This window comes from Equus caballus, chromosome 6 (genome assembly GCF_041296265.1).
Source record: "Equus caballus isolate H_3958 breed thoroughbred chromosome 6, TB-T2T, whole genome shotgun sequence".
Taxonomy (NCBI): domain Eukaryota; kingdom Metazoa; phylum Chordata; class Mammalia; order Perissodactyla; family Equidae; genus Equus; species Equus caballus.
This window is the reverse complement of record NC_091689.1, coordinates 87,531,712-87,543,262: the sequence shown is the minus strand read 5'-3', so window position 1 is coordinate 87,543,262 and position 11,551 is coordinate 87,531,712. Positions and strand designations below refer to the sequence as shown.

Here is an 11,551-nt window from a genome sequence, read left to right as displayed (position 1 = left end):
CCAGTACGTAGTTGTATATTCTAGTTGTAGGTCCTTCTGGTTCTGCTATGTGGGACGCCACCTCAGTGTGGCCTGATGAGCAGTGCCATGTCCGTGGCCAGGATTCAAACCGGTGAAGCCCTAGGCTGCCAAAGCAGAGCACATGAACTTAACCACTTGGCCATGGGGCCAGCCCCTGAATTTTGTTTTTTTCCCTGAGGAAGATTCACCCTGAGCTAACATCCATTGCCAGTCTTTCTCTTTTTTTTCCTCGCTTGAGGAAGATTAGGCCTGAGCTAACATCTGTGCTAATCTTCCTCTATTTTTTGGTATGTGGGATACCACCACAGCATGGCTGATGAGTGGAGTGTGTCCATGCCCAGGATCCAAACCTGCAAACCTGAGCCGCTGAAGCAGAGTGTCTGGAACTTTAACCAATTGGCCACAGGGCTGGGCCATATTCACTGATTTTTTAACCATGTATATGCATATTATTTTGATTTAAAAATCATTTATTTTTAAATAAAGAAGAAACATTTTCAAACATAGCCAGCAAATAGAGAGGAGAAAACAAAAAAAATATTTATTAAAAGTATCAGTACAGATCCATTTCAAGTGAGGATATTTCTCAACAGGCCCTGAGCAATAATTTATCACAGCACAGAAGAGCTATTCATTTACATAAAGAAATAACATCAAAACAAGTTAAATTGTTTTCAGTCTGTTCTGTTTAATAAGGTAAGGAAGCATGATGCATTTTGGAAATACCATCATCAAAAGAAGATTAAAATAGGAAAGAGTCATCTCTAAAGGAATAAGCTTTGGCTATCTGGACTATAAACATCTTGGCTCCCTGATGACACCAGATAAATAAGTTTAGGCAAGAAAGCTTGTTATTACAAAATGTGCAGTTCTAAATAAGGATTATTGAGATGCTAACAATCAATATCAGATGTTTGTCTTCTTTGTTTCAGGAGCCAGCAGACCAGTTTTCTTCAGACTGCCTGAGCTGGTTTGGGCCAAGACCTAGTCAGGATGTAGTCTGCCAGAGATGTAGGTAAGTAAGATAGAGGGATGAAGAAAAACTGAGCATCCCAGCCGCTTGAGTACCGAGTGCGGGGGTGCACAGACGTCAGAGCGTGCTCCATGCAGTCAGTGACCAGGTTCAGGTTCGTGCTGGCACCCAACAGCCCTTGTTTGATTTGATTGTAATCTGTATACAAAAAGAGAAACAGTCAGCAATCTTATTCTTTATATTGTTATTTTAAGATCCTGTTGCACACAATCACGGAACTCTAACTACATTTAATTTCTGCAAGGATTAGCCAATCAGACCTGTGCTTCCCAGTATGACAGCTGCTAGTCACATTTAGCTGTTGAGCACTTAACATATAGCTAGTGTGACTGAAAACTGAATTTTCAAATTTTTAATTGTTTTTAATTTTAAAACTCAACTCTGTTACTGGAAAATTTTTAACTATGTTTGGAACAACATAAGTATGTGAATCTACTTTTTCAACTGGAAATTTTTTAACATCTCTAGTAAGATCTAATCATATGCCATAAAATTCAGCCATTTGAAGTGAACAAATCAGTGATTTTTAGCATATTCAGAGTTGTGCAACCATTTGCCACAATCTAAGTTTAGAATATTATCATTATTCTGAAAATCCCACACCCGTTAGCAGTCATTCCATTTCCTGCCCACCCATCCACTCCAAGGCACCCCGAGGCAACCATTACTCTTCCTGCTATCTCTACGGATTGCCTTTTCTGGACATTTCCTATAGATGGAATAATACATCGTGGTCTTTTGTGACTGGCTTCTTTCACTGAGCAAACTGTTCTGAAGTTTCATCCATGTTGTAGCATGTATCAGTACATCATTCCTTTTTCTTGTCGAATAATATTCCACTGTATGGCTGTATCCCATTTTGTTTGCCCATTCATCAGCTGATGGACATTAGCGTTGTTCCCACTTTTGGGCTATTATGAATAATGCTGCTGGCATAAATAGCTTTTACTGATCTAAATACAGATGAAGTATTTCCTAGGAAAATTTAGTGTCCAAGTCAAGATGTGCTATAAGTGTAAAATACACACCAATTTCAAAGATTAATAGGAAAAAATCAAAATATCTTTTTAATAATTTTTTAAATTGATAATAAATGTCAAAATGATAGTATTTTGGATATATTGGATTAAATAAAATATATAATTAAAATTAATGTCACCTGTTTCTTTTCCCTTTTTTTTTAACTTTTTATTAAGATTATTAGTTTACAATCTTGTGAAATTTCAGGTGTACATTGTTGTTAGTCATGTTGTAGGTACACCACTTCACTCTTTGTGCCCTCTCCCCACCCCCCTTTCCCCTGGTAACCACCAATCAAATCTTCTTTACCCTTTTTTAAAGTGGCTTCTAGACAATTTAAGATTATGTGTGTGGCTCTCATATTTCTTTCCTTTTCTTTTTTTTTTTTGAGGAAGATCAGCCCTGAGCTAACGTCGGTCAATACTCCTCTTTTTGCTGAGGAAGACTGGCCCTGAGCTAACATCCGTGCCCATCTTCCTCTACTTTATATGTGGGATGCCTGCCACAGCATGGTTTGATGAGCGGTGCCATGTCTGGACCCCGGATCCGAAGTGGCGAATGCCGGGCCACCAAAGCAGAATGTGCAAACTTAATCGCTGCGCCACCGGGCTGGCCCCTCTCATATTTCTATTGGACAGCACTGATCTAGATTATTCTGATCCATGGACAAATATATGAACAATTTCAATGCTTTTTAAATCATGAAATACATATATCTCTCCTTTTATGTATAGTTACTTTTTTTAGTAAATTCCATTTTCTTATTGATTTCTATTGTCAAAATATATGCGCCCACAAGGGGAGAAACACTCCCTAGTAGACAGTTGATAACTCTGGGCGAGGAGGAGCTGAGAACCACGGCCGGCCCTGTGGCACGTCGAGAGCTGTGGTTCCCCGGCTTGCTGTAGTTCTGAGAGGCTCAGGCAGTTTCTTGTCAGCCTTTCCTTGATCGATTTCTCTCCCCTCTGTTGGTGGCGACCCTCTCAGGCCTGATGCACCCAGAAGACAGGGCTGCAGGTCTTCTGTGTGCACCTTCCCCTTCTCCTTTTCTCTGGACTGCAGTGTCACCCACAGCCAGTGACAGGGCTGCTGCTACCCGCCACAGGGCCTTTGTGTGAAATGGAACAGAGAGCCGCTCCCTTTGGCCTTGGCCGGCTGGCTTCTTTGTGTGAAGAAAAAGCATCCCTTCCCCCAGGAAGGTGCAGCCCCACACCAGCCCGCACGACTTACTTCTACTAAGAAGACTGCCTTGCCTGCACCGCTAACTGCCTCCTCCTCCAGGTCAGAACGACACTCGTGCCTGGAACCGAGCCATCTCACACCACAAGGCTCCTGTGGCCTGCACGTGAGGGCCGCTCTCTGGGAATGGCCAATCTGGTCCTCACCCACTTACCTCTCCCCACCTACACCCTCCCTCCTCTCACATAAGATGTGCAATTTGTGCCCAGGCCCTTTGTACCAAAAGGGTAGACAGTCTTGAAGACTGCACTTTAGTTGAGCAGACCTCCCACACAAGCCCTGCCAAACTACGGAGGGGCACCCCCCTCTAAGAGCCAGAGGCTCCCCACCTCTAACCATGGGATACTTCCCTAGGCTCAGGTGGGTGGGCCCACAGGTGACAGAGCTGGGCCAGCCCTGGCCCTAGGCTGTGGATATGGCCTCTTCCTCAGCCCCAACAGCCATCACCACGCCAACCATGAGGGCACTGGGACCTTCCCAAACCCCTCCTGTCCTGGGAAGGCTTTGCTTAAGGAGCTTTGTTCTCAGGGGACCTGTCAGTCATTGTCCACCAACCCTCTTTTCTCCTTCTCACGCAAGGTTACCCATCATTCCAACAAAAGAAAAGCTTAAAGCTTACGGGCATCAAAAAGCTTCTGTCCATAGCTCTCCTTAATATGCGTGGGGACTTCTTCCCAGGTTTGCTTCAGTTTCTCCAAGGACTCCTGCACGTTTGTCATTCCAGTACTGAAGTAGCCAGGTTCAACCATGCTGATTTTCACTCCAAAATGTTGAAGCTCACACCTGAAATAAACACTCAAGTTAACTCCTTTAATTGAAAGACACCACAATTTCAATGCTCTCAGGAAGGAAAACAACAAAACAAAAAAGGTTATAAAAATACTTTCAATGAATCTTTTAAAGGATAAAGAAACGGAGAGGAAAGACATAAAATTTTAAACATTCCTAGGTCCAACAGTTGGAACATAATTACACAAACTACCATAACGATTCAATTCTACATCCACTTCTTTGTTTTTTTCTCCTGAGGAAGATTAGCCCTGAGCTAACATCTGTGCCAATATTCCCCATTTTCTGTATATGGGTTGCTATCACAGCATGGCCTCCAACGAGTGGTGTATGTCTACACTTGGGAACCGAACCAAGTCCTCTAAAGCGGAGTGTGCTGAACTTACCACTAGACCACAGGGTTGGCCCCCTTATCCACTCTTTTAACAGTTTTATTAAGTACCTAATGTGTGCTAGACACTGGAGATATGAAATGCAAGGAATAATAAAGAAAATTAGCATTTTTATGGGAGGCACTGTGCAAGTGTTTTACATGCACAATCTCAGTGGGTGGGGCCAGTTGCATGGTGGTTAAGTTTGGGTGTTCCGCTTCAGTGGCCCAGGGTTCACAGGTTCAGATCCCAGGTGCAGAGCTAGCACCACTCATCAGGCCACGCCGCAGTGGCATCCCAGGTGAAACAGAGGAAGAAAATTGTCACAGATGTTAGCTCAGGGCCAATCTTCCCCACACAAAAATGGCTCACAGTGTGTGAGTCTGAAAGTAAGCAAATAATTGCTTACAACTCAAAGGAATTATAAAGGAGAGGAACCCAAGTGGCTAGAGAAGTAGAGTGGAGGATGCAGACAGATCTTCTGAGGGAGTCAGGGAAGGCTTCAGTTGAGCCTTGAAGAATAAAGAGGAAATTTCTGACCAAGAAAGAGAAAGAGTGGACTTTCAGGCAGTGGGAATTGCACACACAAAAGCATAGGCCTGTGAAAAATTACAGTGTGTTCAAAGACTACAAGAGACCATTAATGGAATATGATGTGGGAATTAAAATTAGAAGTCATTGGTCATTCCAGAATATTCAAGTGCGTTCAATAAGCATTTCCAAAACCGCTTATCAGGAGGTGAGTGAGTGCCAGGCACTGTGCTAAGCGCTGCCTTCAGCAAGCGAAGTCAGACGGCCTCGTGCACCACGTGAGACGTGTACTCTAGGGCTCTGGGGACAGTGATGGGGTGCTCCCTAATCTAGACGTTCAAGCAGTCTTGCTGGAGAAGACGAAGCCCAAGGTGACGTCAAGGAGAAAAGCACAAGGCCTAAGACACTTACGTGCTCAATAGATGCTTTTGTTTGACTTAAGAGGATTACCTCAGAACATCCGAAAAGGCTTCTACTCCATACTTGGAGCTTCAGTAGACGCCTCCAAAGAAAGCAATTCTTCCCAGAATGCTGGAGACGTTGACAATCCTCCCCTGGGCTTTCCTGACCAAGGGAAGCATGCTCAAGGTCACCTCAATGACACCAAGGAGGTTGACTTTGAGGACGTTGACATAGGCCTCCATGTTCAGCCACTCACTGTAGGCAGATGAGTGAATAACGCCTGCGTTGTTGACCAGGCCCCAGAGCCCTAAAACAAAAAGTCAAAGCAGTTCAGTTTGCGACAAAAATGACAGACTGTTTCCCTAGATCAATCTTCCTGCTGAAAACAACTACAAATGCTAGATAAAATATAATTTTCAATCTTTTTAAATTCATCTGTCAGTTAACAAGAAAGTAAAGAAAGGTCAGGCTGAAAACTAAGAGAAGGCAGGAAACCAGAGAGGGTAAATAGAACAGCACCAGGCTTTGGATTCGAGGGACATTGCCAACCAGCGTGAACTTGAACTTCAATTCTTGTACCTTCAAAAACGTACACAATAAGAAGATGTGAAGTCCAGGCCCCACCCAAGGTGAGGAATCTAATAAAAGACAGTTTCCTCATTAAACTGGGATCCTAAATGGCTATGCTGTCAGTTTAAGGGTGAAATAGAAAGTCCTTCCAAAGGACTGAAAGTAAAACTGTCCGTCTTGAACTTTGATGTTGGATGAAGGCGGCAGAATCATCCCTGAGGAATCAGACCCACAAGTCATCCGTCCGGAGGGTTCGCAGCCCAGGTTCACACTCTCTGGGTGCTCCAAAACTCTTCAAGACAAGAATTAAGTTGAAGGTGACCACGGCTTCTCAGTGCCCCTGGCACCTGAGAGAAGCAACTGTAGATCCTCTGTGGGGAATCTTGATGTCAGGCCAATAGCTGAGAATTTCCCAGAATTGATGAAGGACCCTAATCATAGATTCAAGAAGCCAAAAATATACCAAGCAGTATAAATAAAGAAATCCACATCTAGACACACTGAAATAAATCCTTAGTAATTTCAAAGAAAGAGAATATCCTTAAATAGTCAGAAAGAACAGACAGATTATTGTCAAAGGTAAAAGAATTAGGCGGACAACTCACTAATCAACAGAAGCCACAGGAGCCAGAAGACGGTGGAACAACATCTTCACTGTGCTGAGAGAAAATAACTGAAAACTTACAAATGCTTATGTGGCAAAAATATCTTTCACAAATGAGGGAAAAATAAAGACATTTTAAGAAATGTAAAAAGAGAGAGAGAATTTGCCCCTACACCTTCTAAATTCTAAAAAATATATTCAGTCAAGAGGAAAGTAATTTTAGATGGGAGATTCAAGAAGGAAAGATAAGCAAAAAGAATGGTAAATAGGGGGAAAATCTAAACAAATATCACATATTATGGGGCCAAAAAATAGACCCAAAATACGCAACAGCAATAGCATATATGTCAGGACAGTCATTGGAATGCAAACGTTCTGAGGGTCTAGGATTAATCAGGAGAAGGCAAGGATAATAATTTCACACTGGATAGATCAAGTATGCAGTTAACATGTCTAAAGTAACTACTAGAGAAATAGAAAAAGAATGTATTACTTTCCATTTAGTAATGAAAAAGATGGAATAAAAAAATAATCAATTCAAAAGAGGAAAAAGGAGCAGAAAAAATGGGAAAAATAAAAAGCACAAATAAGGGAGCAGAAACAAATCTAAACATATCAATAATTAAATAAATGTAGATGAATGAAATGTTCTAGCTAAAGAAATGGGTTATTTTTTATATCTAGCGATATGCTATTTACCAGAATCTATAAAATATGGGGATATGGAAAGGTTGAAAGCACAAGGATGGAAAAGGCTCTGAGGCAGCGAGTCTTCGTAACTAAAGGGATAGTAAGAGACCACAGTGAGAGAAGGACCAAAAGAAAAGCAGATTTGGTGACGAGGAGGTAGGAACCTAGAGTCCTCCTTTAGATCTGGGGAGTTTGAGGCACCAGCAGGATTTCCAGATGAGGAATCCAGCAAGCAGTTGGAAATTGAGGTGTGAGGAGCAAGAGAGAATTTAGAAATCAAGGGCACAAAGGTAATGAATAAAACTATGAGGAGAGGGATCCATTCAGCATTGGTTGAGCCCTTAACCTGTACCGGGCAATATGTCAGACAGTGGAAATGCAACAGTGAGTAGGAAATGCCCACATCATCAAGGAGCTCACACCCTCACAGATGGAAAATAATAACAACAAGACTAACCACAACAGTACAACACAAATAAACTGCTATGCACAGCACAGAGGTCACAACTACACGCAATTCCTGACTCTGGCTGGGGTATATCCTGAGATAGGAAGTGATATTTTAAAGTAACTTTTCAATCAATTTTCAAATTTAAAATAAATTTTTAAAAAACTAAACATTCTGCAACTCAAAGAAAACGGTTTTATTGCGAGTTTGCAATTCCTGGGGTGAAGAGATATTTGGGAGGTCCAATTAACACAATCTATTAAGTCATAAAATAAGAGGAAGGGAGAAGAGGATCAAAGAGGACTTGAATAATATCCAGAGAAAATGGAACTCTGAGAAGAAGATTTATCCATAATTGCCAAAAATTGAAAACAACCAAGATGTCCTTCAACAGATAAACAGCTAAACATACATACAATGGAATATTATTCAGCAATAAAAAGAAATGAGCTATCAAGCCACAGAAAGACACAGTGGAATCTTAAATGCCTATTGCTAAATGAAATGAGCCAGTCTAAAAGGCAATATACAATATGATTCCAATGACTATATGACATTCGGCAAAAGAGAAAGCTATGCAGACAGTAAAAAGATCAGTGGCTGCCAGGCTTCGGGGTGGGGAGAGGGAGGAGATGATGAATAGTGGAGCACAGGGATTTCTAGGGCAGTAAAATTATTCTACATCATACTATAATGGTGGATACAGGATATTTCACATTTGGCAAAACCCATAGAACATATAACACAAAGTGGACCCTAACGTAAACTATAGACTTAGTGAGTAAGGACATATCAATGTTGGTTCATCGATTGTAACAAATGAACCACACCAATGCAAGATATTAATAATAGGAGAAACTGTAAGGGGGGCTGGATATGGGAACTCTGTACTTTCTGTTCAATTTTTCTGTAAACCTGTAACTGCTCTAAGAAATAGAGTCTATTAATCAGAAAAATAGAAAGTGAAAAAACTTTTAAAAAAGAAGCAGACCAAAGGCTGACTTCAAGGAACGCCTATATTTTAAATGGTAGCCAAGGGAAGAAGCAGCAGTTTCTAAAGAACATCTTGAAAATTCTTCAAACATAAAGAATTCTGATTGTAGATACTCCATTTGCAAGGTGAGATAGGCTCCAATCTATAGGCTCATTTTTCAATGTAAACATCGTTAGGGAAATGATACATTGCAGAGGATCATGACTGCCTTTCAAATGACAAGGCCAGCCTTTTAAGTCTTGCTTTTCAGATATATATATTTATTTATATATTTATATGAATACATAAACTTTAACATCTTCTCACCTAAGTAAATGAAAGGAGAAAATATTTCAACATACCTCTGTCCCCCACACGCTCCTTCACCCACTGGGTGGCTGCAGCAATGCTCTCCGTCTTGGTAACATCCAGGATCACCGTCTCCAGCCTGTCTGACGTCCGGTCTCTCAGCTGCTCCGCCCCCTTCTCCGTCAGACATGCCCCCAGCACCCTCAAGCCTCGCAAGTCCAGCTGCCTGGCCAGCTGGTTCCCAAAGCCTGAGTCACAGCCCGTGATGAAGACGTACTTGTCTCGGAGGTTGCTCACCACCTGCCTCTCCCGGTACCAGCGCAGGAGGTAGTACAGGCCCACGAGGGCAGCCAGGTACAGCCACATTGTGAGGGTACCACCTTCCCCTTCAAAGAAAGAGAACAGCTTTCATTTTATTTCTTCCTTTTTGCCTTAAGCAGTATCTATTGAGTATTTACTACATGCCAGGCATCGCATTAGGTGCTGGAGACTCGGTAGTAACTAACACATCGTCCTCCCCTCAAGGACTCTCACAGTGTGGAGAGGGGAGTCAGGGAGGTAACCAAACAAATGCAATGCAGTGTGGTGGGCGCCAGAACAGAAGTAGACACACAGTCTAACGAGGCTGCAAAGGAGGATGACCCACTGCCTGCAAAGTTAGAAACGGCTTCACATAGGCAGTGATTTTGGAACTACTTCCTACAGGATAGGTAAGTGTTCAAAAAGCGGACAAGGATGAAAGGACATTCCAGGAAGCACCCATGGCTACGTGAATGGAGGGGTGAGCAGTATAAAATTCCTGATACCCACAAGCGGTTCAGCATGCTGCAGTACAGAGCACACAGAGGAAGAGATGAGACATGAGGTAGTGAAGGGCCAGACCATGAAGGGTCTTGTGGGCCACACTAAGGATCTGGACGTTATCCTGTGGGCAACCAGAGTGTGCGATATAGAAGGTAGTAAATTGAAGAGTAAGATGGCCAGATTTAGCTTTAGAAAGATCTGTCTCACAGTGGGAGTGGAGGATAGATTAAACAGGGCTGTGATGAAAGCAGAGATCAGCTAGGAGACCCAACAGTTTGGGTGAGATATTGTAGCCAAAGCAGTTTGTAAATAGAGACTAATCAGACGCATCGATGAAATGAGTGTTTAGAGATGCCTACATTTCTATACGTAGTTCTGGGGGAACATCCACCACTTTCTGGCAATCTACAGGTGCTGGGTGAACTAACACGTGATTCATGAAGGCACGAGTAGAGGTCAAAGATGGGTGCAGGCCCACTAGGACATCATAGAGCCGACACTCCGATACCCGCATTAGCTTGGCGTTAAGGCCTTCTGGGGCTCTGGCCCTTGACTTCTTCCTTAGCCTTCTCTTTTACCACTCTCTCTTTTGCACCCACTCTTCAGACATAACAAGCACCTTTCCGTGCCCCGCACAGCATAGGCTTTTCATGCCTCGGTACACAATTCTCTACAATTCCTTCTTTGCCTGTTCTCATTCATTTGCCAAATAACGCTCATCTGTTACCACTCCACTGAATCACCATTTCCATTCAACAAACATCAGCTCATCATCTACTATGAGTAGATGACTGTGAGTCAGACAATGTTAGGCACTGATAAACAACAGTGACCAAAACAAGGTTCCGTTATTCACTGAACTCACAGTCTAAGTGTGAAGACTGACAAGAAAACGATGCAATATAATGGAAATGAGAGGAGGATGCTGTTGGAGCACTCAGGAGAGGCTTCCAAGTCAGTTTAGGAGATCTGAGAAGTTTCCTAGAGAGAGTAAAATGTAAGCTGAGATCTAAAGGATAATAAAGTAAGAATAATAACAGCTAACACTTGTATAGCACTTGCTGCTTATCAGGCCCTGTTCTAAGCATTTTGCCTATATTTACTTATTGAATTCTCACAACACAGCCCTATAAGGGAGGTCCCGTCATGTCCCTGTGTGTCACCTCAGATGCCAAGACAGAATCAGACATGCAAGAGACTCACTGGGGGAAACGCTATAGAGCATGAAGCGGGAGCGTACAGAAACAGGTGGTAATGCAGCCCTGACACCTCTGAAAGAAGAACGAGGAGGAAGGGGGATTTGAGAGAAAGATCCTTAGACTGCAGTACAGCCTGAGAAAGTCTCAGCCAGGCCGGTGGAGTGTCCTCGAGCAAAGACTGCCCAGTGGAGTCCCACACTGGGCAGAACTGGTTGGAACTTTCAGTCCCACTCCCAGACCTCTGGGGAGGGGACAGGGGCTGCAGATTGAGGTCGATCACAAATGGCCACTGACTTAAATCAATCATGCCTATGTAATGAAGCCTCCATAAAACCTAAAAGGACAGGGTTCAGAGAGCTTCCGGGTTGGTGAACACTGAGAGATTCAGGGAGAGGGGCACGCTCAGAGAGGGCACAGAACCTCCGCACCCTTTCCCCATACCTTGCCCTGTGCATCTCTTCCATCTGACTGTTCCTGAGTTTTATCCTTTTACAATAAACCAGTCATCTAGTAAGTAAAATGTTTCTCTAAGTTCTGCGAGCTGCTCT

At 42.9% G+C, this 11,551-nt stretch overlaps 1 protein-coding gene across 1 annotated transcript in view; it reads right to left on the bottom strand.

Annotated features, from left to right (window-relative positions):
• Positions 1-536: 536 nt before the first annotated feature.
• LOC100052892 (17-beta-hydroxysteroid dehydrogenase type 6-like) overlaps positions 537-11,551 on the bottom strand; it is a 33,355-nt gene continuing 22,340 nt past the window's right edge. The window contains 4 exon segments of the mRNA XM_070271725.1: positions 537-1,192; positions 3,933-4,096; positions 5,455-5,713; positions 9,054-9,386. Coding sequence (XP_070127826.1) covers positions 975-1,192; positions 3,933-4,096; positions 5,455-5,713; positions 9,054-9,366 — 954 coding nt within the window. The 5' untranslated portion in view covers positions 9,367-9,386 and the 3' untranslated portion in view covers positions 537-974.